The 24,594-nt window shown below is 40.3% G+C and overlaps 1 protein-coding gene across 1 annotated transcript in view; it reads right to left on the reverse strand.

The window, feature by feature from the left end:
• Nucleotides 1-24,026, reverse strand: part of LOC139154815 (integrin alpha-X-like) — a 63,285-nt gene extending 39,259 nt beyond the window's left edge. Inside the window, exons 1-8 of the mRNA XM_070729815.1 lie at nucleotides 23,918-24,026; nucleotides 10,235-10,355; nucleotides 10,036-10,130; nucleotides 6,602-6,675; nucleotides 6,273-6,387; nucleotides 4,838-4,965; nucleotides 2,598-2,746; nucleotides 1,589-1,742 (exon numbers count right to left, since the gene is read on the reverse strand). Coding sequence (XP_070585916.1) covers nucleotides 1,589-1,742; nucleotides 2,598-2,746; nucleotides 4,838-4,965; nucleotides 6,273-6,387; nucleotides 6,602-6,675; nucleotides 10,036-10,130; nucleotides 10,235-10,355; nucleotides 23,918-23,981 — 900 coding nt within the window. The 5' untranslated portion in view covers nucleotides 23,982-24,026. The remainder of the gene's footprint in view (nucleotides 1-1,588; nucleotides 1,743-2,597; nucleotides 2,747-4,837; nucleotides 4,966-6,272; nucleotides 6,388-6,601; nucleotides 6,676-10,035; nucleotides 10,131-10,234; nucleotides 10,356-23,917) is intronic.
• Nucleotides 24,027-24,594: the final 568 nt, after the last annotated feature.

Genomic DNA, 24,594 nt, shown 5'->3' on the forward strand with positions numbered 1-24,594 from the left:
CCCCCCCCCTTTTTTTTTCCTCCCCAAAACAAAGGTGTGTCTTATACTCCAAAAAATATGGTACAGTACTTTGCTATTCTGCTCAACCATAGACAAACATGGGTGGTCCATAGGATTTCCCAAACATGGGATCCCCCGCTTCATGCTAAGCTTGATTTAGCCAGATGTATAGCCCAACAGTGGTTGGGATTTCAAAACACATTAAGTCTTAAACCAGGACCTCGCCACTATCATGCTTTGTTTAGCAGATCAAGGACCATCCTTCAAAAGTGGACAGTGAGGAGATCCATATCAAAGGTTTTGAGGAGTGAAATCTCTTTGTAAATTCTCAACAAATAATTTTTTTTAAAAGGAGTTCTCCAACACTTGACCATAGTTTCACAGCTACTAAAGAGCTGTTGATGGGCCACAAGTAACCCTGAACCATATTATTTTATATATATTTCTGTCATATAACAAATATTAGTATATGGCAGAAATATATAGAAAATATGTTTTTTTGCTTGAACCTGGATTCATGCTATACCAACACACAACTTGTCTGATTTGACTCAATATTACCTGTGCCATTTAGTTTCTCGGAAACCAAAATAATTAACCTATTTTATTTCCTTTGACCCCTGAATCATCTCTGTTATGCTAGAGTAGGTTTTTCCAGCATTGGCCACTTTAACGAGAATGGACTTCAAATCCCAGAATTCTCCAGCCAGTGTATCCAGTCCTTTAAAGATGCTCTTGAGCGTCCAAAATTCTTAATCCAACATTCTCCAATTTAATGTTTTCCAGACAGACTTCAACTTCTAAAATATTTAACCAGCAAGTACAAAATACTTAGGGACCATCAGATTGTACAATATTACTTCGAACTCCTGAAGAAAATCCTAAAGTTGCATAGATTTTGCCCAGTAGGGTATGCCCAGCCTCTCTTTGCAGACAAGAAATGCCCAAAGTTTCATGTTTAATAAAATCAGATCTTGTCAAGATGGCAGTGACTAGAGATGCCATTACAAATTTCCACACGTCCAAGGGTGGGCTCCTACCTGTGCAGACCAGTATGTATGCACCGGTAGCGGCCTACTGGTGATGTAATTTTGGCGTGATGGTTCCGGTACTGTCTGTGCCGGTCCATGCGCGCCGCCATCTTTTTTGCAGAATTTTCGGCGATTTTATCGGGTTTGGATGGCTTCTCCGCCCACCCCTGCGTTAATACTGATCTTTATTTCTTTGCCCGGAGCACAGCTGAACAGCTCTTCAGCTGTGTTTGGGACTGAAATGCACAGAAGTAATATACCAAGGGCGCATGTGCCAAACGTCGCGATGCTCACCAGTAGCAAAGTTAACCGGAACCTGCCCCTGCACACATCCTTGTTTAAAGTCCAACCAGAGCAGTATTTTCAACCTTGGCAACTTCCAAATATGTGACTTCAAGTACCAGAAAGTTCTTCAATGGCCACGTTGGGACCTGCAGTTGACAATTAGTGTGGCCAATGATGAGAATTCTGGGAGTTGAAGTCCATGCATCTGGAAATGGTGAAGATTGGGAAACGTGGATCTAGAACCACTGTCTCCACACCGTATCCCTGCATACCCCAATGGAATAGCGGGTTATCCCTTTTTGGTTGGCAGCTTCTGTTGCCTGTTGAAATGTGGTCCCGTTTTCATTGGAGATACCATCCGTCAGAACAATGAGAAGCTTCTTGCTGTGAGGGCGCATGCCATGATTTGCTGTGAAGACTTCGTTTCTGTAAAGAGAACCACAACTGAGTGGGTGTTGGCTTGTCTCGGTATAGCTAGGCTGTGAAACCTTCGACATCACCAAGCAGAGAATTTTAACAGAGCGTGGACGTGTGATAAAGCCAAGACACAGACTTAGTTAAATAAGTATTATTTACATATAAACAAAATATAGAAACAATCCGGAATAAGCACAAAGCAAATACAGGATAATAAGCACTGAGCAATTACAAGATTAGAAGCACAAAGCAAAATACAATACAGTGGTACCTCGACATACGAGTTTAATTCGTGCCAGAGCCGAGCTCGTATGTTGATCAATTCGCATCTCGAACGAATGCCTTTAGATTTTGCTTTTGGCGCCGAGATAACTGGAAACATGGAATTCTTGCGCCACCTAGTGGACGCTTGGCTCATATCCTGAATTTGAGCTCAGGTGTCGAACAGAAATTTTGCTTGCGTCTCGGCTCGTAACTTGGAATACTCGCATGTGGAGCATCTCATATCTAGAGGTACTACTGTATAGATAATAAGCACGAAGCTTATACAAGAAGATACGCACGAAGCATAAACACAACTGCCCCTATTTCAGGCAAAGGAAATGACTGAGCAGAATAATGAGCTTTTATAGCTTCAATGAGGAAGTGATGAAACAGCCTTGAATATTAACTCTTCAAGTACAAGTTAACTCTTTAAGTGCACATTAACCCTTTAAGTACAAGTTTTACAGTAGCAACTGTAACATTTAAAGTGACAGTACAGTTTTACAGTGGCAAACCCTAACACACATGTACTCCTGTACTAACAATGGGTCTATAAGGCACACTGGAGACTTTTCCCTCCTTCCCTTCTCCGGTACTCACACCACATAAACAATAGCAGACGGGGTGTGGGTTTGTCCTTTGAAACGATTGTAATTGTAGATAATATCTTTAATCTTCTCTCTGGTGTTGTTATAGGTTGCAAAATCAAAAACAAGGGTAGGCATAGTGGAGTACTGAACCACAGCAAACTGGGGACAGAAAAAGAAAAAATATATTTATAATATAATTATAAATATGTAATACATCCATCCACACACATATACTGTATGCATACATACACAGTATATATAAATGTAAGGCAGTAACATATACAGTATATATAAATACTTAATGTTAAAAGTATTTATGTAAGACAGGAACAAAACAAAAATACAGTGGTACCTCGACACACGAGTTTAATTCGTGCCAGAGCCGAGCTCGTATGTCGATCAATTCGTATCTCGAACGAATGCATTTAGATTTGGCTTTTCACGCCGAGATAACTGGAAAAAAATGGAATTCTTGTGCCACCTAGTGGACGCTCGGCTCCTATCCCAAATTTGAGTTCGGGTGTCGAACAGAAATTTTGCTCGCGTCTCAGCTCGTAACTTGGAATACTCGCATGTGGAGCAGCTCGTATCTAGAGGTACTACTGTACTAGATAACCAAGAGCTGTGGTGGCGCAGTGGTCAAAATGAAGTACTGCAGGCAACTTCATCTACCAACTGCTTGGCAGTTCTATTCTCACCAGCTCAAGGTTGACCTAGCCTACCATCCTTTCTGAAATTGGTAAAATAATGACCTGGATTGTTGGGGACAATACGCTGAATCTGCATACTGCTTAGAGAGGTTTGTAAAGCACTATGAAGTGGGGACAATACGCTGAATCTGCATACTGCTTAGAGAGGTTTGTAAAGCACAGAGTGGGCCTTCTCCGGGTCCCGTCAACTAAACAATGTCGGTTGGCGGGCCCCAGGGGAAGAGCCTTCTCTGTGGCGGCCCCGGCCCTTTGGAACCAACTCTCCCCGGAGATTAGAACTGCCCCTACTCTCCTTGCCTTTCGAATGCTCCTTAAGACCCATCTGTGTCGTCAGGCATGGGGGAACTGAGACATCTCCCCCGGGCATATACAATTTATGAATGGTATGTTTGTATGTATGTGTGTTTAGAAAATGGGGTTTTTTAAATGTTTTTAGCAGTAATTTAGATTTGTTGCAAATTGTTTTCACTTTGTTGTGAGCCGCCCCGAGTCTGCGGAGAGGGGCGGCATACAAATCTAAATAAATAAACAAACAAACAAACAAACAAATAAATATAAGTTTAAGTGCTATTGCTAATCACTAAAAACAGACACATTGCAAAATTTAGTCCTATTCCCCATCTATCCTCAAAATTGTCAGAAGTACAGCTACTATTATTTGCATCACATGTTCATTCTTTGAGAGCCAATAAAAAAATCTGATTAATCTCTCTGTGAATTTCGCATTAAAATTTTATTGGTGACCTTAGCCCAGTGACAAATTAAGGAAAAAATTCCACTATTGAGTAATTGAGACTAAGACTACAAATATAATAAGTTCCCTTTTTGTTTAATGTTGACCTAGCATCCACCACACCCCATAAAAGATATTTAATAACTTCCATGATACAATGTCTGGTTCTCCTGCATTTATTATGGGAGCTACAGATCCATAGTAATAACTTTGGGGAAACTCTGGTAATTTCCTCTTAATGATCCCTCACTTTTCTTCCTACAGCCTACAATTCTTAAAAAATAATACTAGCGTACAGCTGTAACTGAGCCTAAAATTTATGCTGCTAAATGAAAAATTTGTTAAGGGAGTTTTCCCCCATTTTATGATTTGTCTTGCTACGTTTGTTAAGTGCATCACTGCAGTTCTTAAACTAGTAACATGGTCGTTAAGTGAATCTGGTTTCCCCATTGAGTTTCCTTATCCAAAAGTCACCAAAGAGGTTCGTGTGGGGCACAGCAACAGTCACAAATGTGATCCAGTTGTCAAGCATACGAATGTAAATCACATGGCATCACATGGCCAATAAAATTCTGTTCTGTTCTGTTCTGTTCTATCATATCCTTATCCCTATCCCTATCCATATTCCTATTATATTCTTTGAAAACGTCCCTTCAGATTTGGGCTCAGAATCTAACTAGCCAATGTTAGTTGCATAGAGCAGCTCTAAACCATAACTTGCACAAAGCCAACTTGTGATTATTCCATAAAAGGCTTGAAATTATCAGCTCTATGTGCCCTGCTGCACATCTCAAATGTTGTTCTCACCTGCACATCTGCCATAGCCACCGAATCCATCAGGTTCAAGAGGAAGTTCTTCATAGTGCGAAGTTGATTGTCTTCAATGCTTGCAGAATCATCGTATAAAATCACAGCATCCACACCAAAGACGCACTCTGGATGGACAAGAAAGAGGAGACATTGAATAAACCTTAACATTATCTTAGCAAATTTCAAGACATTGGTGAGAAAATTTTCCTGGGTTTCCTATATTTGGCATATGAATTCAACACACACACACACACATACACAGAGAGAGAGAGAGAGAGAGAGATGTGGAGCTAGATAGATAGATAGATAGATAGATAGATAGATAGATAGATAGAGATAGAAAGATAGATAGAAAGATAGATAGATAGATAGATAGATAGATAGATGATAGATAGATAGATAGATAGAAAGATAGATAGAGAGAGAGAGAGAGAGAGAGATAGAAAGATAGGTAGAAAGATAGATAAAAAGAAAGAAAGAAAGAAAGATAGATAGATAGATAGATAGATAGATAGATAGATAGATAGATAGATAGATAGATAGATAGATAGATAGATGATAGATAGATAGATAGAGATGGATGGATGGATGGATAGATAGAAAGAAAGAAAGAAAGATAGATAGATAGATAGATAGATAGATAGATAGATAGATAGATAGATAGATAGATAGATGAGAGAGAAGGACAAGCAAGCAAGCATTTTATGTATATTGAGAGTATATGCACCAAAGACAAATTCTTTGTGTGTCCAATCACACTTGGCCAATAAAGAATTCCATTCCATTCTATTCATAGTTTTATTGTTTTTAGATAAGGTTTTATATTCTATAAGCCACTTTGAGTAGTCACGTGCAGATAGGCAGCAATATAAAATAAATAAACAAATGAATCAATGAATGATTCATATTTAGGATGGTTGCAATATCCTGGAGTCGAGTGATCCCCTTTTCCAATTTTTGACCAGCAAAGTCAGTGGGGGATGCCAGAGCCACTTAACAATCGTGTTACTAACCTAACAACTACAGTGATTCACTTAACAACTGTGGCAAGAAAGGGCGCAAATGGGGCAAAACTAACTTAACAACTGTCTCGCTTAGCAACAGAAATTTTGAACTCGATTTTGTCGTAAATCAAGGATTACCTGTACATTCCAATCTGGTTTCTGATCATGGCTTATCATGACCAGGAATCAGAATGAGATACTATCTCTGACAATAAATTATGAGTGTCCCAAGAGGGCACCAATAATTACTTAGTGTGCTATGGTTGGCATTTTTACTGTTAAGGAGAAGAATAATTCCTTGCAGAACATTTTGCCTTGGCAATTTCTGAAAGAGATAGGTGCTATTTTTTATCCTTTCTCAAGTAGCAACGATCTTGGCACAATCTAGCTTTCAAATCTAATGTACAAATGTGAACTTCTCTTCTGACCTTGGAAAGCTGGCTGGATCTCCTTCACATTGCTATCGAGGCCATTCAGTATATAGCAGATTCCATTCAGATAATTGAATTGCCCACATCTTCGCTCCCAAGTGGGACCACAGGCCTGTGTGTAGGAAGAGTCAACACAAATAGCTCTTGTAAACTTTGGCAGTGTCAACCAAAATTCTCCATTATACACCCAGAGCAGCGCAGTCTTTGTGAGAAGTGGGCTCACATCCTCCACAAACTGACACAGATTATAGGATTCATTCTAATATTTTTATTGTGCTTAGATTTTTTTATTTTTTTAAAAAAAAACCTATTTAAATGTCGCTTACCATTATTCTGGATTCAGATGCTTCATCAGCAGCCAACGAAAGACCCAAAGATATTCTAGGAATGTCCTTGGCATCTGAAAAGATAGAACAGGGGGTTGGGCTAGAACAGTGTTTTTCAACCAGTGTGCCGAGGCACACTAGTGTGCCGTGAGACATGGTCAGGTGTGCCGCGAAGCTCAGAGAGAGAAAGAAAGCAAGAGAGAGAGAAAGAAAGCAAAAGAGAGAAAGAGAACAAGAGAGAGAGAGAGAAAGCAAGAGTGAGAGAAAGAGAACAAGAGAAAGAAAGCAAGAAAGAGAGAAGGAGAGAGAAAGAAAGCAAGAGAGAGAGAGAAAGAGAGGGAGGGAAGGAGAGAGAGAGAAAGACATAGAAAAAGGTAGGGAGAGAGAGAGAAAGAGAGCAAAAAAGAGAGGAAGGAAGGAAGAGAAAGAAAGAGGGATGGTGAGAGAAAAAGAAAGAGGAAGGAAGGGAGAGAAAGAGGGAGAGAGAAATAGAGTAAAAGGGAGGAAGAGAGAGAGAGAGAAATTATTTTTGTCCAAACTTTTTTTAGCCCCACCCCACCCCGCTCAATGTGCCCCAGGGTTTCGTAAATGTAAAAAATGTGCCGCGGCTCAAAAAAGGTTGAAAATCACTGGGCTAGAAGACCTCCAAAGTCCCTTCCAACTCTGTTATTCTGTTTGTCTCTATTCCACAGACTTATTACTTTCAAACACACAAGTCGAACCAAGGTAGGCTTTTTAAAAAATAAACAATATCTTATGAAGGATTTTGTTGGTCTTATTTGTGGCTCAAATGCATTCTGCAACTTTGCCTGGCTAAGAGTTTGTAAAAGGGATGCGTGGAGGGCCCACGCCCCTATGGGCACTGTTGTGCATTACTATAAGGAATGGATCAAATCAAAAGCTAAGAGAGCCGGGGTGGCGCAGCAGGTAGAGTGCTGTACTGCAGTCCACTGAAGCTGACAGTAGATCTGTAGGTCAGCGGTTCAAATCTCATCACCGGCTCAAGGTTGACTCAGCCTTCCATCCTTCCAAGGTGGGTAAAATGAGCACCCGGATTGTGGGGGCAATAGGCTGGCTCTGTTAAAAAGTGCTATTGCTAACATGTTGTAAGCCGCCCTGAGTCTAAGGAGAAGGGCGGCATAAAAATCAAACAAACAAATAAATAAATAAATAAATAAATAAATAAAGACTAAGAATGCACTTTTAAAAAATGATTTACTATTAAATATCTAATCTGTCTAATCTGATATTATGTAAATTGATTGCAAAAGTGTGTGTGTGTGTGTGTGTGTGTGTGTGTGTGTGTGTGTGTATGTATGTATGTATGTATGTATGTATGTATGTGTGAGGGTATGGCTAGCTGATGAGGCCAAATTCAGCAAAAACATGTGACACACATATATATATGTACACCTATATATGAAGGTCTTGGCATATACGGGTTTCTTCCCATGTAGGTTTCAGAGATTCCTGGTGATGTTTCGACAAGGTCCCACTCATCATCTTCAGGCTGGTGCCTTTGGCTTTCTGTTAGGGCAGTGATGGCGAAACCATGGCATGGGTGCTACAGGTGGCAACGCAGAGCCATTTCTGCTGGCACAGGAGCTCTTGCCTTAGCTCAGCTCCAACATGCATGTGAGTGCCAGCCAGCTGATTTTTGGCTCACGCAGAGGCTCTGGGAGGGCCTTTTTGGCTTCCAGAGAGCCTCCAGGAGGATGGGAGAGGGAGATTTTACCCTTCCCCGGCTCCAGGAAAGCCTTTGGAGCCTGGGGAGGGCAAAATGCTAGCCTACTGGGCCCAACAGAAGTTGGGAAACAGACTGTTTCTGGCCTCCAGAAGAACTCCAGGGGATGGTGGAAGCTGTTTTTGCCCTCCCCAGGCATTATAGGTGTGGGCACTCGGGCATGAGCGCCCACATTCTTTTGGCACCCGAGAGGGGTAGCAAAGCGCCCTAGCAGAAAGCCAAAGGCACCAGCCTCCGGAACATTTAAAATTTATTAAAAACTACTAAAGTCAACTAAGCTTTCGTTAGTCCTCTACTAATGTCATCAAAGTGTTAAAATCCTCATTGAAGACAGTTGATTTTATATAATGCTGCTCAATTTGCTAATTGGGGTTTTAAATTAACTTAAATATTAGATTTGTTTACATTGTATTATTATTGCTGTGAGCCGCCCCGAGTCCGTGGAGAAGGGCGGCATACAAATCTGATAAATAAATGAATGAATGAATGAATGAATGAATGAATGAATGAATGAATGCCCGCGTCACTGTGTCACAGTCACTGTGACGTGGGAAATGAGAAAATTGAGCAGCATCATAATTTTTCTGTGAGCCACCAACATTTTCTTGCAGACCACCAGTGCTCCATGGACCACTATTTGGTGACTGCTGCCCTAGATTACATCTGGACTGGATTCCCAACCATAATAATTCATGTTTTTTTCTTAATCATGGTTTATTGACAAATCACTATTATCTGGGTTCACAGACTTGCTAATCTATAATATTTAATTTAATTTAATTTATTAGATTTGTATGCCGCCCCTCTCCGGAGATTCGGAACGGCTCACAACAATCACAACGATATACAAATCCAATATTTTAAAAGAAACAAAACATTTAAAAAACCCATCATTAAGAACCATTCAATACAATCATACCATTCATAAAACTATATGTGCTCAGGGTAGCTCAGTTACACCCATGCCTGGCGACAAAGGTGGGTTTTAAATAACTTGTGAAGGGCAAGGAGGGAGGGGGCTGTTCTAATCTCCCGGGTAGCTGATTCCAGAGGACCAGGGCCGCCACAGAGAAGGCTCTTCCCCTGGGGCCCGCCAGACAATATTGCTTAGTTGACGGGACCCGGATAAGGCCAATTCTGTGGGACCTTATTGGTCGCTGGGATTCGTGCGGCAGAAGGCGTTTCCGAAAGTATTCTGGTCCGATGCCATGTAGGGCTTTATAGGTCATTACCAACACTTTGAATTGTGACCGGAAACTGATCGGCAGCCAGTGCAGGCCACGGAGTGTTGACGAAATGTGGGCAAATCTGGGAAGTCCTACAATAGCTCTCGCGGCCGCATTCTTCACAATCTGAAGTTTCCGACCACTTTTCAAGGGTAGCCCCATGTAGAGAGCGTTGCAGTAGTCGAACCTCGAGATGATGAGGGCATGAGCTTAACAATGAGCAATGACTCCCTGTACAAATAAGGTCATAACTGGTATCCTAGTTAAACAGCTAAAGTTCACACAACATGCTAACGAAAATCAAACTATATTATGGCTTAGGGATCTATGTGAACCCAGTAACATGGAAAATCAGTCCAAGCTTCCAATGGTAGTGTACTTTAAGAAATTCTCTTTTCATAAAATAAAATGAAAAAAAAATCCATTTGTAAGACAGTCACATATGTATTTTAGCTTGCACTTACGTTTGAGGACAACTGGTTGACACCTCTGTGTATCGTATGAGCACTGGAAAAGAGAACCTGTCCGATTGCCTGCGAAGGGAGCGCTTACTATCAACCTAATGGGATGTTAAATAATATTTTAGAATTAATAGTTGAGACACGCAGATCATTTCAAGAAATCTGAGATCCGTGTTCTTAACATAGTCAGCTCTATCCTCACCAGGAATTGCCATCGGATTTTGTCTGGACGACACGATAGCCAAACTGCTCAGTTTCTTCCCCAAGGAAAATCACAGGAGCCTCAAAATCGATGAGATTGAAAGCTGAAAAGCACGGAAGGCCTGCAAGGAAGCACAGAATCAATCAGCAGAGAAGCAAGTCCGGGTTTCTTTTCTTCAAATGATGACAGTAATGGAGGTAGGATAGTAAATTATTCATATACAGATGAATAATTCAGTGTACAACCATGGTTGGGTCTGAACTTCAGTCACAAGGCGGTCATTAAATAAATCGTGCCTGATCTTACGATCTCTTTTTCTGATTAAGAAAATCACTGTGGTTGTTAAGCAAATCCAGCTTCTTCCATTTTAACTGACAGTTAGAACAATTAGGTAAAGGTAAAAGTTCTCCTTGCATATATGTGCTAGTAGTTTATTCATTCATTCATTCATTCATTCATTTATTGTATTTGTATGCCGCCCCTCTCTGCAGACTCGGGGCAGCTAGCAACAATAATAAAACAGCATATAATAATAATCCAATACTAAAAACAGTTAAAAACCCATTATTATAAAAACCAAACATACATACAGACATACCATGCATAAAATTGTAAAGGCCTAGGTGGAAAGAGTATCTCAATTCCCCCATGCCTGGCGGCAGAGGTGGGTTTTAAGCAGTTCACGACTCTAGGGGGTGGTGCTCATCAACATCTCAAAGCCAAAGAGCAGGCGCTATCAGTAGACATTTCCGTGGCCATGTGGCCATTTTCTTCCCACCAAAGGTGATCCCTATTTTTCTATTTGCCTTTTTTTATGTGCTTTCGAACTGCTAGGTTGACAGAGGCTGGGACAAGTAATGACGGTTTATCACATTACACATCGCTAGGGATTTGAACCGCTGAATTGCCGACCTTTCTGATTGATAAGCTCAATGTCTTAGCCACTGAGTCGAAATGTCCCTTTTAAGAACAATTAATCACTGCAATATTTGCCTCCAGAAGTTCTGAATGCTCCAACATTGGAGGCTTTTAAGATTTTTACGACTTTTCTTGCCACGTTTGTTAAGTGAATCACCGTAGTTGCTAAATTAACAACACAATTGTTAAGTGAATCTGGCTTCCTCCATTGACTTTGCTTGTCAGAAGTTTGCAAAAGGTGATCACGTGACCCCAGGACACTGTAACAATCATAAATGTGAGTCAATTGCCATGTGTCTGATCATGGAGATGCTGCAATGGTCATAAGTGTGAAAAATTGTCATAATCCCTTTTTTCAATGTTGTTGTAACTTTGAATAGTCATTAAGTAAAGTGTTGTAAGTCAAGGACTACCTGAACCAGAAAGCTGCAGTACAGGTAGTCCTTGACTTACAACAATTAATTTAGTGAGTGTTTAACTTCCAACAACACTGAAAAAGCATGACTTATAAGATTTGGATAATTCATAAAATGGAAATACTGATATGATTCAGATGATTATGGATACTGATGGAATGATAAAAGATTAACAAATATTTAATATTACTATAAGGACTTTATATAAAATTAAGTAATTGATATATTAGATTTTTTTATTATGGAGAGTTCAGCTATTAACCAATAGAGGGAAGAATAATGATAAAGATTGTATTGGCTTAAATATAGAGAGTGAGTTAAAATAGAGAAAATTTATGTAAGAAACTTGAGAGAGGGATATAAAAGAGAGAATAAAAATAGGAATTTAGGGCATTTAGAAATGATAGAATTGGGGGGGGGAATGATGAGTAAAGATACTGGGGAGGGAATAACTCATCTTAAAATTAAGAGGTATGAGAGTCAATAACTATTTTGGGAAGTTAAGCTACAGTGATTAATGGGGTAATAATTGAAAATTATTTAGTGATAAACCCAGGGGACAAAATTAGGTTGGATGAGGCAGCATTAGATTAGTAACATATATATACCCAGAGTAAAGAGTCATACAAACAGAAAAAAATTAAAAATAACGATTGCAGAAGAGGCACCGCTGGTCTAAAAATGTAGGGAATATGTCATCAGTCTGTCAAATATGAAATGTGTTAGGATAAGAAGCACTCAGGAAAGGAGAAAGAAGGAGAAAGAGGAAGTAGAAAAGGGAAGGGAGAGGAGAAGGAGTGAAGTAGGAGGAGTAGAGAAGGAGTAAGAAGGTAGAAGGAGGAAATGAGATAGAGAGACGGAAGTGTAACGGAATGAAGAAAAAGAGACATGAATAGGAGTTGAAAATAGGTGCATAATAGGATATTGACTTTGAGCTGAATATATATATGTGTGTGTGTGTTATTGATAAATGGGTCTTTTTCTGCCGCTGTCAGCGTCTTTCATTCCTGCAGCTTCAAGGAAGATCTCAAATTTTACTATGTAGTCGTCCCAGGTGGACTTTTCTGGGTCGAAGGGATCGGGAGCTCGTCTGACAGGCAGGCTGTCCATGGTGAAGGATCGTAGGTTCGACCGTTCTTCGTCGCCAGTGAAGAAGACTGAGGCAGTCGGTTCTTTTAAATTCTTTATTTGGCTCAGCAGGAGAAAGCTCTTTTTGGAAAGTGACTTCAGCTCAGAACGCAACTGACTGAAACAGTGTCAGAGCGCTCCTTATATACTTTTACTTTCCCGCCTAAACTCAACTGTCAATGTTACAACCAATCAGAATGCTCAATCCACATTCAACTTCTTTACATGGCTTCAATGCATATTTAACATTATGGGTATGCATTGATGTGTAAATATGAATGGTGGAGAAAAAAAATTACAAAAAAGAAACAACTGTCTAGCTTAGAAATATAAATTTTGGGCTCAATTGTGGTAGTAAATTGAGGACTATCAGTATAAGTCCAAATAATAAATAAATATCCTTGTTGGGAAACCTTAACTATTTTGTACCAAAGGGGCTTTTTTGAGGGTAACTGGTCTTTTTTTTTTTTTAAAGATGTTTCACTTCTCATCCAAGAAACTTCTTCACCTCTTGAAAAAGCGAAATGTTTTCAAAGAAAAACCAGAAAGTCCAGTTGCCTTTTGAAAAAGCACCTTTGGGACCACCATGACGTGGGTGATTGTCTATTTGTCTATGGTTAGTGAATGATAACCACTCTTGCCCTACTGACCCCAGTATCAGCTGCTCCTCTGAGTCAAATCTGTGCCCACACCACAACGGAGAGCTAGTCAGCCCGGTAAAAACCCATAAACCAGAACCAGGAGTTGCCAAACAAAGGAAATAACCTTTACTCTAACTCTTGTGAGTTAGACAGATAATTCACTGAGGTTGAATAATACAGTAATTATTTCCTTCTTTGGCAACTCCCATGCAATGAGATTTTTGTGGCACGTCATGGTGATGAGGTCAGTATCATTTTGAGTGTCTGAAATGGAAAATACAGATATCAAGGGGACATACTATATGCAATTTATAGGAATTATTTAGGATTTATTTATGTTATTAATCCAATTTTTATTCATCCAATTTATATGGCTATCCGAGAAACCTTTGTAAGCAACAAAATAAAAATAAGTTTTATTTTTCATTAAATTTAAAAAAAAAAACCATAAATCCAGAATGCAAAATTATAAAACCCACTAATAAAAGGTACCCATATTACAGCTTCCATAATTAATTTCCTAGTTCTGGTGCCTGGAGGAATCTGAGAAATCTTTACAACTTTGCAAAAGAGCAACAGATTTGGGGCCGTGCATACTGCAGAAAAGGCTGTTTCCTGTTTTCCGAAGCTTACAAGGTGGTTCTGTTTGTTTGTTTGTTTGTTTGTTCATTCATTCATTCATTCGATTTTAATGCCGCCCTTCTCCTTAGACTCAGGGCGGCTTACAACATATTAGCAATAGCACTTTTTAAACAGAGCTAGGCTATTGCCCCCACAATCCAGGTCCTCATTTTACCCACCTCGGAAGGATGAAAGGCTGAGTCAACCTTGAGCCGGTGATGAGATTTGAACTGCTGACCTTCAGATCTACAAGTCAGCTTCAGTGGCCTGCAGTACAACACTCTACCTGCTGCGCCACCCCGGCTCATTACCTAGTTTACCTAGTCTACCTGAAGCACTCTGAGAATACTGCTAGGAGTGGCAGTCCTGAAAATTAGCTGGTCGCATGCCATGTATGGCTTTAATAACCAACACCTTTAATTGCATGCAGAAGCTACAGAAGGTCAGGTAGCTGTGGTGTTATATAAGCTCCTTTATCCAATAATAATTTTATTAAAGATAATAATTCCATCAATTAAAAAAGCATACAACCTAAAAACATTCAAAGAATATGAAGAAAGACCAGAAGATGCAAAAAAGTGAAAGAAAAGTATGTAGTAAGGAAAAAGAAAGTACATAAAGAGATTTCCTAACTTTATCTCAAGCATAACATTTTTAGCAACATTTGTTGATGTTGTTGGTCGTGAAGTTAACCTATCGCGACCCCATGAACAACATGCCAACACCCCTTCCCTCCCCCCTCCATGCATGCACACGCACCCCACGCTGTCCCTTGCACATGCGCACAGGATTTTCCAAAGCCTGGTAGATGAAAAAAATGCCCAAATAGGCAAACCGGAAGTGCGTTTTTCCAAACTTCCAGTTTGTTTGTTGGAGATTTTTTTTTTGCCTCCGGGGCTTCAGAAAAGCTTCCCTGAAGCATCTGGAAAACAAAACAGCCTTTCCCAAGGCCCAAAACCAGCTGGCCAGCACACGTATGCACAATGGAGCTGAAACATAGAAAAGTTTTGCGTGCCCTCCCATATAGCTCCGTGTGCCACCTGTGACCCAGGTTCCATAGGTTCGCCATCACAGACAGATGATTTTATTTTAGTTTTTTAAAGCCGTGTATTTCTGCGTACAAAATCATCAGAACCAGGGGCGCATAAGGGCACCTTTGTGCCTACCGTTCCTGTCCTGATGTCTTTTTTATCTTTTCTATCTCTACTTTATACTGATATTTATTATTTATGAATCAGATTTGTATGCCGCCCCTCTCCGCAGACTCGGGGCAGCTAACAGCAATAATAATACAATGTAAACAAATCTAATATTTAAGTTAATTTAAAAAAAAGAACCCCAATTTAAGAAACCAATCATACATACTGACATACCATGCATAAATTTTATAAGCCTAGGGGGAAGGGAAAGTCTCAATTCCCCCATGCCTGATGACAGAGGTGGGTTTTAAGGAGCTTACGAAAGGCAAGGAGGGTGGGGGCAACTCTGATATCTGGGGGGAGTTGGTTCCAAAGGGTCGGGGCCGCCACAGAGAAGGCTCTTCCCCTGGGTCCCGCCAAATGACATTGTTTAGTTGACGGGACCCGGAGAAGGCCAACTCTGTGAGACCTAACTAGTCGCTGGGATTCGTGCGGCAGAAGGCGGCCCCAGAGATATTCTGGTCTGGTGCCATGATATTATGTTAAACATACTACAATACATTACTATATTTGTATGACAAATAAAATAAATATATGAATAAAATAAATGAAATGCTCCCAGTTTGCTCATGCCTGTCGGTCATCGTAGAGCTGGTTGTGAAGGGAGTGCAAAGCTCCACCCACCTGCCCGGCCGCCACCATTTGGGTTCAAGGACGTTTCACCCTTGATCAGAATGGGAGCATTTCACCCTTGTTCTGAACTGTATGTTAGGGGTAGTGATTTCTGACAGTCTCAAAATGGGTTAACAGTACAGTCAGGCGGTAGGGAAAGGAAGTAGGATGCTTGGCTGCATAGCTAGAGGTATAACAAGCAGGAAGAGGGAGATTATGATCCCGCTATATAGAATGCTGGTGAGACCACATTTGGAATATTGTGTTCAGTTCTGGAGACCTCACCTACAAAAAGATATTGACAAAATTGAACGGGTCCAAAGACGGGCTACAAGAATGGTGGAAGGTCTTAAGCATAAAACGTATCAGGAAAGACTTCATGAACTCAATCTGTAAAGTCTGGAGGACAGAAGGAAAAGGGGGGACATGATCGAAACATTTAAATATATTAAAGGGTTAAATAAGGTCCAGGAGGGAAGTGTTTTTAATAGGAAAGTGAACACAAGAACAAGGGGACACAATCTGAAGTTAGTTGGGGGAAAGATCAAAAGCAACATGAGAAAATATTATTTCACTGAAAGAGTAGTAGATCCTTGGAACAAACTTCCAGCAGACGTGGTAGATAAAGCCACAGTAACTGAATTTAAACATGCCTAGGATAAACATATATCCATCTTAAGATAAAATACAGAAAATAGTATAAGGGCAGACTAGATGGACCACGAGGTCTTTTTCTGCCATCAGACTTCTATGTTTCTATGTTTCCCAACCTTGGCAACATGAAGCTATCTGGACTTCAACTCCCAGAATTCTCCAGCCAGCGTTTGCTGGCTGTGGAATTCTGGGAGTTGAAGTCCAAATATTTTCAAGTTGCCAATGTTAGGAAACACTGTGTTAGAGGGAAGAAGTTCGTTATTGTAAATAACTCTTTCAGTTTCTTTAGTGATTCACAACAGGACTGCTTTAGAAATGAGCTCCCAGGCTCTAAATCTCCGTGCTACATTTCTGTGAATTTTCTTGCGCAAGATGCCCCCGGCGCCCACTGGTGACCCATCTTGCATAACAAAACCCCAAACCGAAGCAGATGACAGGCATAGTTAGGACAAGCAGCATTGTCTCCTCATGAAAAAGTCCAATGAACCTGCTGTTCCGCTTTGACTGCCTGGATAATACGGTCAGCAATAACGGGAAAGAACCAGAGAAACAATTAACAAGAATTGCAGGCTCATTTATAGTGGGCATGCTCAGTGTCAAGGAAATTTTGGAACATGATTAGAAATTGCATAAAGGAAATAATAGAGCATGAAGTAAAATTAAAACCAGAAACATACCTGTTAAGGATTGTAAGAGGGCAACATAGTACTATCTTAGAATATCCTACTATCTTAGAATATCCTACGAAAATAGACTAATAATCCTGGGCCTAGAAAGCCTAGAACTACGGTGCCTAAAACATGATTTGAGTATTGCCCACAAGATCATATGCTGCAATGTCCTACCGGTCAATGACTACTTCAGCTTCAACCGCAACAACACAAGAGCACGCAACAGATTCAAACTTAATACGAACCACTCCAAACTTGACTGTAAAAAATATGATTTCAACAATCGAGTTATCGAAGCGTGGAACTCATTACCGGACTCAATCGTCTCAACCCCTAACCCCCAACATTTCTCCCTTAGACTCTCCACGATTGACCTCTCCAGGTTCCTAAGAGGCCAGTAAGGGGCGTACATAAGTGCACTGGTGTGACTTTTGTCCCCTGTCCAATTGTCTTTCCTTTCTTTCACCTATCTTATATATTCTCTTCCTTTCATATATCCTCTCCTCTAAGTTCACTTTACCCTTATATATATTACTGTATGTCTATTTTTCTTCCTATGTATTTGTATTGGACAAATGAATGAATAAATAAATAAATAAAATAATACATTTACTAACAACCGCTAGGATAGCCTTTGCATAGATTTGGAAGGATTCAAATCCCTCGACAGAGAACATGGTGATTAAGAAATTTTTGGATTGTGCTGCAATGAGTAGACTTTACTTTAGAAATACAGAACAGTCAAAAAAAAGATTTTTTTGCCATGTGGGAAATAAGTAACAACAACAAAAAATAAATAAATAAATAAATAAAATGTAAAAATAAAAAACAAGTAACAGTAATTGTAAACATCAACATTAATGGAAACTATTATTATTTATTTATTTTTATTTTATTTTTATTTATTAGATTTGTATGCCACCCCTCTCCGTAGACTCGGGGCGGCTCACAGCAATAATAAACAATATATAACAAATCTAATAATTTAAAAGAAACACTAAAAGCCCCATTATTAAAAGCAAACATACACACAAGCATACCATACATAAGCTGTGTAGGTCCGGGGGAGATGTTTCAATTCCCCATGCCTGACGACAGAGGTGAGTTTTAAGGAGTTTACGAAAAGCAAGGAGGGTAGGGGCAGTTCTAATCTCTGAGGGGAGCTGGTTCCAGAGGGTCGGGGCCGCCACAGAGAAGGCTCTTCCCCTGGGTCCCACCAAACGGCATTGTTTAGTTGACGGGACCTGGAGAAGGCCAACTCTGTGGTTGCTGGGATTCGGTTGCTGGGATTCGTGCGGCAGAAGGCGGTCCCTGAGATATTCTGGCCTGATGCCATGAAGGGCTTTATAGGTCATAACCATATTATGATGGATTAATAACTTTGTGAGATTTTGCTTCCTGCACATGAGCAGAAGCAAAACACGCTGGGACATGTGCCCGCCCACACAGGAGAACAGACGCTGCACATGCAGCACACTGGTAGCGGCAGGAATGGGAATCTGACCCTGGATGTCCACCCTTAACAACTGCAAGTGACTTGCTTAACAATGACAACCAGAACTGCTGCAACTGCCTTTGTTAAGTCTGTGCGGTCACATGGTATTGCAGTTTATAATTACATCACTTAGCGGTGGAGTTACCTTTCCCAATTACCATCATTAAGCGAGGGCTTATACTTGTGAAAAAGAGCCTCTCTCTCTCTGTCTCTGTGTGTGTGTGTGTGTGTCTGTGTGTCTCTCTCTCTCACACACACACAAACACACACACAGGGGTGGGCTACTGGCCAGACCGGGGGGGAGCTCGCAGTGGGGTAGTGAAAATGGAGCTCTACCCCAGAGCACCCAATTTGCACTGAAAGATGTTGAAAGAAAATGCATAAGTCAGACCTACAGTGTGGTACTAAAAAATTTGGTACCCTTCACAGCACACACACACACACACACACACATTCGAGCATGGAGACACAAACAGAAATATGTTTTTGCTTATGCTCAGTAACGTTGTCACCCTAGAAGGCTTTTATTCTATTCTCTGAAGATAATGAGATATGAAATCTCCTGGTTGAGTTGGGCTTAAGGTCCTGCTTGGAACTGCTGCTGCCGATGCTCTAATTGTGTCCATTGATAGCCATGGGTAACCCAATCCTGATGCGGAGAATCAGGCAAGTACATTTACTACAGGTCCTCTGTGAAGAATATTTGGGCTGAAATACCTTGGGGCTCAATCTTGTTATGTGTGATTTGGGAGAGGATTGGGTTGGAGCAGTGAAGGGCTACCAAAATTTTTACTACCACACTGTGGGCGTGGCTTGTGCAGGACGCCCTGCATTTTCTTTCAACATCTTTCAGTGCAAATTGGGTGCTATGGGATAGAGCTCCTTTTCGCTACCCCATTGCGTTCTCCCCCCCCCCCCCCCCGTCCGGGCAGTAGCCCACCCTTGGGTTGGAGTCATCAGAGGAAAAAGTTGCCTGTTAGTCCTTGGATTGTTAAGGCAGCTAGCAAGGTGACCTGTACTTGGATCTGAATGTGGGTTATAGGGACCCTAGAACTTTCCATCCATACTCTTAAGAAATGGTAGCACTTCCTCACTCAAACGTCCAAGGAGCTCAGTACAGTAAGACCTCACCTATCACTGGTGTTACGTTCCAGACCCAGCCGCGATAGGTGAAATCCGCGATGGGGAATTTATCGACTGATAGTACTTATTTAAGTATTTATATTGTAATTGTTTGGTAAGTTTTCATTGTTTTAAGTGTTTATAAACCCTTCCCACACAGTATTTATTTTAGATACAGTATTTAAATACAGTATTTACAATTTTAGATATATATTTTTTTTAAAAACCTGCCGATCGAGTTCCGTGGGCTGTTTAAATCTGCCGATCGACTTCCTCAGAAACTCGCGAACCAGCGAAGATCCGCGAATTATTTTTCTCATTAATATTTCTTGAAAACCCGCGATGAAGTGAAGCCGCAGTAGGTGAAGCGCGGTATAGCGAGGGACTACTGTATAGCCAAGGGGACTTTGTTCAGCTCTATCTGATTCCACTCTTTTTGGACTGGGATCTCTTACTCACCTAAGGGCTTGACTACTGCAATGACTGGTCATGGAACACTGCCCTTGACAACCACTCAAAAGCTTCAATAAGTCCAGACTGCAGCTGTGCTGTTGGTGATTTCTATGCCTCAATATGTCAATCTGTTTCTGGGTGTGAATCAACATGCTGGTTATTGCTAATAACCTGCCAACCTGCCTTCCATTGAGGACCTGTATATTGCACGAGTCAAAGAGAGGGCGGGGGAAATATTCACTGACCCCTCGCATCCTGGACACAAACTGTTTCAACTCCTACCCTCAAAACGTCGCCACAGAGCACTGCACACCAAGACAACTAGACACAAGAACAGTTTTTTCCCGAACGCCATCACTCTGCTAAACAAATAATTCCCTCAACACTGTCAGACTTTCTACTAAATCTGCACTTCTACTCTACTAGTTTTTCTCGTCATTCCTATCACCCATTTCCTCCCATGTTGACTGTATGACTGTAACTTGTTGCTTATATCCTAAGATTTTTATTAATATTGCTTCTTCATTGCTTATTTGACCCCTATGACAATCATTAAGTGTCGTACCACATGATTTTTGACAAATGTATATTTTATTTTATGTACGCTGAGAGCATATGCACCAAGACAAATTTCTTGTGTGTCCAATCACACTTGGCCAATAAAATTCTATTCTATTCTATTCTATTCTATTCTATAAAGCTCTAAATGTAGTAGGTCCAAATTACTTAACTATACCCCGTGATTTCCGTTTGGGCATTATATATTGGCAAAATTGCATTCTCTAGATCAGTGATGGTGAACATATGGTACCGACGCCATAGGTGGCATGCGGAACCATATCTGATGGCAGGCGAGCCATTACCTTAGCTCAGCTCCAAAGTGCATGTGTGTGCAGGCTAGCTGATTTTTGGCTCACACGAAGACTCTGGGAGGACATTTTTGGCTTCCAGGGAGCCTCTGGGGGGATAGGGGAGGGTGTTTTTACCGTCCCCCGGCTCCAGGAAGCCTTTGGAGCCTGGGGAGGGCGAAACACGAGCCTAATGGGTCCACCAGAAGTTAGGAAACTGGTCATTTCCGGCCTCCAGAGGCCCTCCGGGGGGTTGGGGGAAGGTGTTTTTGCCCTCCCCAGGCATTGAATTATGGATGTGGGCACTCACGCATGCGCGATAGCACACATGCACATTTTTTCAGCACCTGAGGAAAAAAAGGTTCGCCATCACTGCTCTAGATAATTTCAATTAACAATGCCATTCACTGGGATCCAGGAAGTGTGCCCTCTCTGTTATGGTGCCTGGCCTTTGGAATGATATCCTATCCTCTATCTCCCCCCAAATTCATGTTGCTCCCACCTTGTTGATGGTTCAATAAAGCTTTTAAAGACCTGTTTTTTCTCTTTGATCTTGAGATCAGACAGGAATCCCTGTGTAGACATTTTGTAACTTTTGTTTTGTATCTGAATAGTTTCCTGGATCCCAACTTGGTTTCGGTTTTAGTTTATTATTTGTGAATTACCCAGAATCAGTAAGAATCAGATGTTGCCCAAATTGAATAAAATAAATAAAATAAAATATCCATATTCAGATGAAAGTGGACAACCTATTCTCTTCCCCCCCCCCCCACCTGCTCCTAACTTTGGAATTCAGAGAATAAAAAATGGCTTAGAATAAAATATCAGTCAACAGAAATTTTAAAAACGGTTATAAAATATGAAGAATAAAATCCGACAGAGATTTTTAAAAAAGGGAATGCAAATGACATTGGACTAAGAATAGAATTAACTACAGAAAAGGAAGGGCAATTTCAATTATGCAAAGCACTAGAAACATCTTATTTTGAGGCATATCAAATATGAAATGGCTATTTCTGGTACAATATGGGCTGTTTTCAAGCGTTTTGAAAATGTGTCACATTCTAAATTACTGTCCCAAAGTTCAAAAGATCGCCAGAATGTTCAGTACAGAGGTTTTGATCTCAAAATGAAAAATTTAATACTCAGATCTGTTTGAAACTATGCATTTCACATACACACACCCTTCCTGGGAAATTATTGTATTTAAAAGCCCACACTTTTCCTTCTACACTGTTCCCTCGATTTTCGCGGGTTCAAACTTCGCGAAAAGTCTATACCACGGTTTTTCAAAAATACTAATTCAAAAATACTTTACGGTTTTTTCCACTATACCATGGTTTTTCCTGCCCGATGACATCATATGTCATCACCAAACCTTCGTCCACCTTTAATAAATATTTCTTTTAATAAACTTTAATAAAGAAACATTGTGAGTAATAATCTAAATGGTTGCTAAGGGAATGGGAAATTGCAATTTAGGGGTTTAAAGTGTTAAGGGAAGGCTTGTGATACTGTTCATAGCCAAAAATAGTGTATCTCTACTTCGCGGAAATTCAACTTTCGCGGGTGGTCTCAGAACGCATCCCCGGCGAAAATCGAGGGAACACTGTATTTGGTCTGGCGTCACAAGTTCCTAGCTGTTGTCTAGGAATAGTTTAAGATGCTTAGAGTGATCCAGATTAACCAGACCTCCTTAAATTAGAATTCATTAGGATGAAATACTGTGTCCTTTCTCAAGCATATACCAAATGCTATTTGTTATTGGAGTGTGTGTGTGTGGAATTGCATTATAAATATAAAATGCAACATTAATCAAATCTAAGTTAGCCTGAGGTTGCAAGGCTATTTTCTTCTTCTATGGTTTAAAAGCTGGTATTACTGCTTCTTGTGAAGATCATTCACATTAAAGCATAAAAAGTACTACTGTACTGAAATCAATGACAAAAGTACCTGCAACATAATAGCTAAATTAAACCTAGTTAATTTCATAGACCACCGCTGGAGAATTATACAGGAAATCTGTATAAGTTGAAATATATGATATAAATTGATGGCATTATTAGACAACATCTTTCATGTACTGAAATGGATAACATGACATTTTATAGTCTTGGAATGTTATTTATGTTGTATCGACTCAGGCAGTGATCTTTGCATAATCCCACAGAAAAAGAGTTAAACAAATCTTAAAAGCAATCTCCTATTTTAATAATTGTCTTGAAAATTGCTCAGGCAGAAAATGAAACATGCTATCAGTGAAAATTATTTCTGTAGCTGGGGGCGGTAAACACCCAGTCCTTTCTAATAATAATTTCCACATTAGGTATTGAATAAATATGCATTGCATAAAAACTGCTTAAATTGGATAAGGAGTAGGAAGCACTCCTTCAAACACAAGTTAATTTAAGCAAATCTAAGCACACTGTTCCCCCACCCCTAAACACCCCTGGCTGCAGTCTACAAGCCTTTAACCTATTTAATGAGCTTGACAGAAGGGCTAAGTCGAAGATATATTTAGCGATCCTCTCAGAATTGTTCAGCCAGTGCAACACTTAAGAAAGGCTTCTGTGCTAATATTATCTTTTCTTTTTTTTTTTCAAAATTCCTGCAGGTGATTCTTAATTAAATTAATTCAAGTGCATCTACTTGGCTCTTCGTTTTGCGGGGATGCAACTCAACTTTCTTTAGTTTGGCTGCAAATTGTCATTTATTCCCCAGCCAATTCCTCTCATTCAGGATAAAAAATATTACAGTAATCCAATTTGATTAAGGATATCATAATTCCTCCACCCCCGCCAAGCTGGAAAATGCTCTGAAATCTATGAAAGGCAAGATAAATCTGATACTTCTCAGGCCACCTGTTGCCCTGTTCCTGAGCCACCAACAGGGACCTGCTACCTACCACAGCCAAGGCAAAGAAGGATCACAGCATGGTAGAAGGGCTTGACTTCAGTGATAGGACCCATGTTGTGTGGCTTCACCTCTCTGGAGATTCTTCTCTGACTCCACTCTATATCTCACTTCCTTTTCTCTGCACGCCAATATATATATATTTCCTCCCAACGTTCTTAGTTCCTCCAACTTTTACTCCGGCCCTTCTTTGTGTAATCTCTAAGTACAGTATTTCTAAACCATTTCCTGGAGTACATTGAGCACTGGAGTGATTACATGGTCCCTATATCCTCCTGACCACGGTACGCTTAATGTGGTAGGCTGGCGATGGCAGACCTACCGTATGTTTGTATGTTTGATTGGTTTTAAAATAAGGGTTTTTAGTTGTTTTAGTATTGGATTGTCGCATGTTGTTTTTACCACTGTTGTTAGCCGCCCCGAGTCTACGGAGAGGGGCGGCATACAAATCCAATAAATAAATAAATAAATAATAAATATGTGAGTGCAGCAATATCATGCAAACTGATTACAAAGCTAGACATGATCAAGTTGCTAAATTAGTCCACTGGTCATTATGTTAAAAATACAACATACCTGTATCCAAAAAGTCATGTGAGCACAAAGTTGAAAACGTTACTGAAAATGAGATGGTGACAATTTTGTGTCACCTTTGAATATATCATTTGG

This window comes from Erythrolamprus reginae, chromosome Z, assembly GCF_031021105.1.
Source record: "Erythrolamprus reginae isolate rEryReg1 chromosome Z, rEryReg1.hap1, whole genome shotgun sequence".
Lineage (NCBI taxonomy): Eukaryota > Metazoa > Chordata > Lepidosauria > Squamata > Dipsadidae > Erythrolamprus > Erythrolamprus reginae.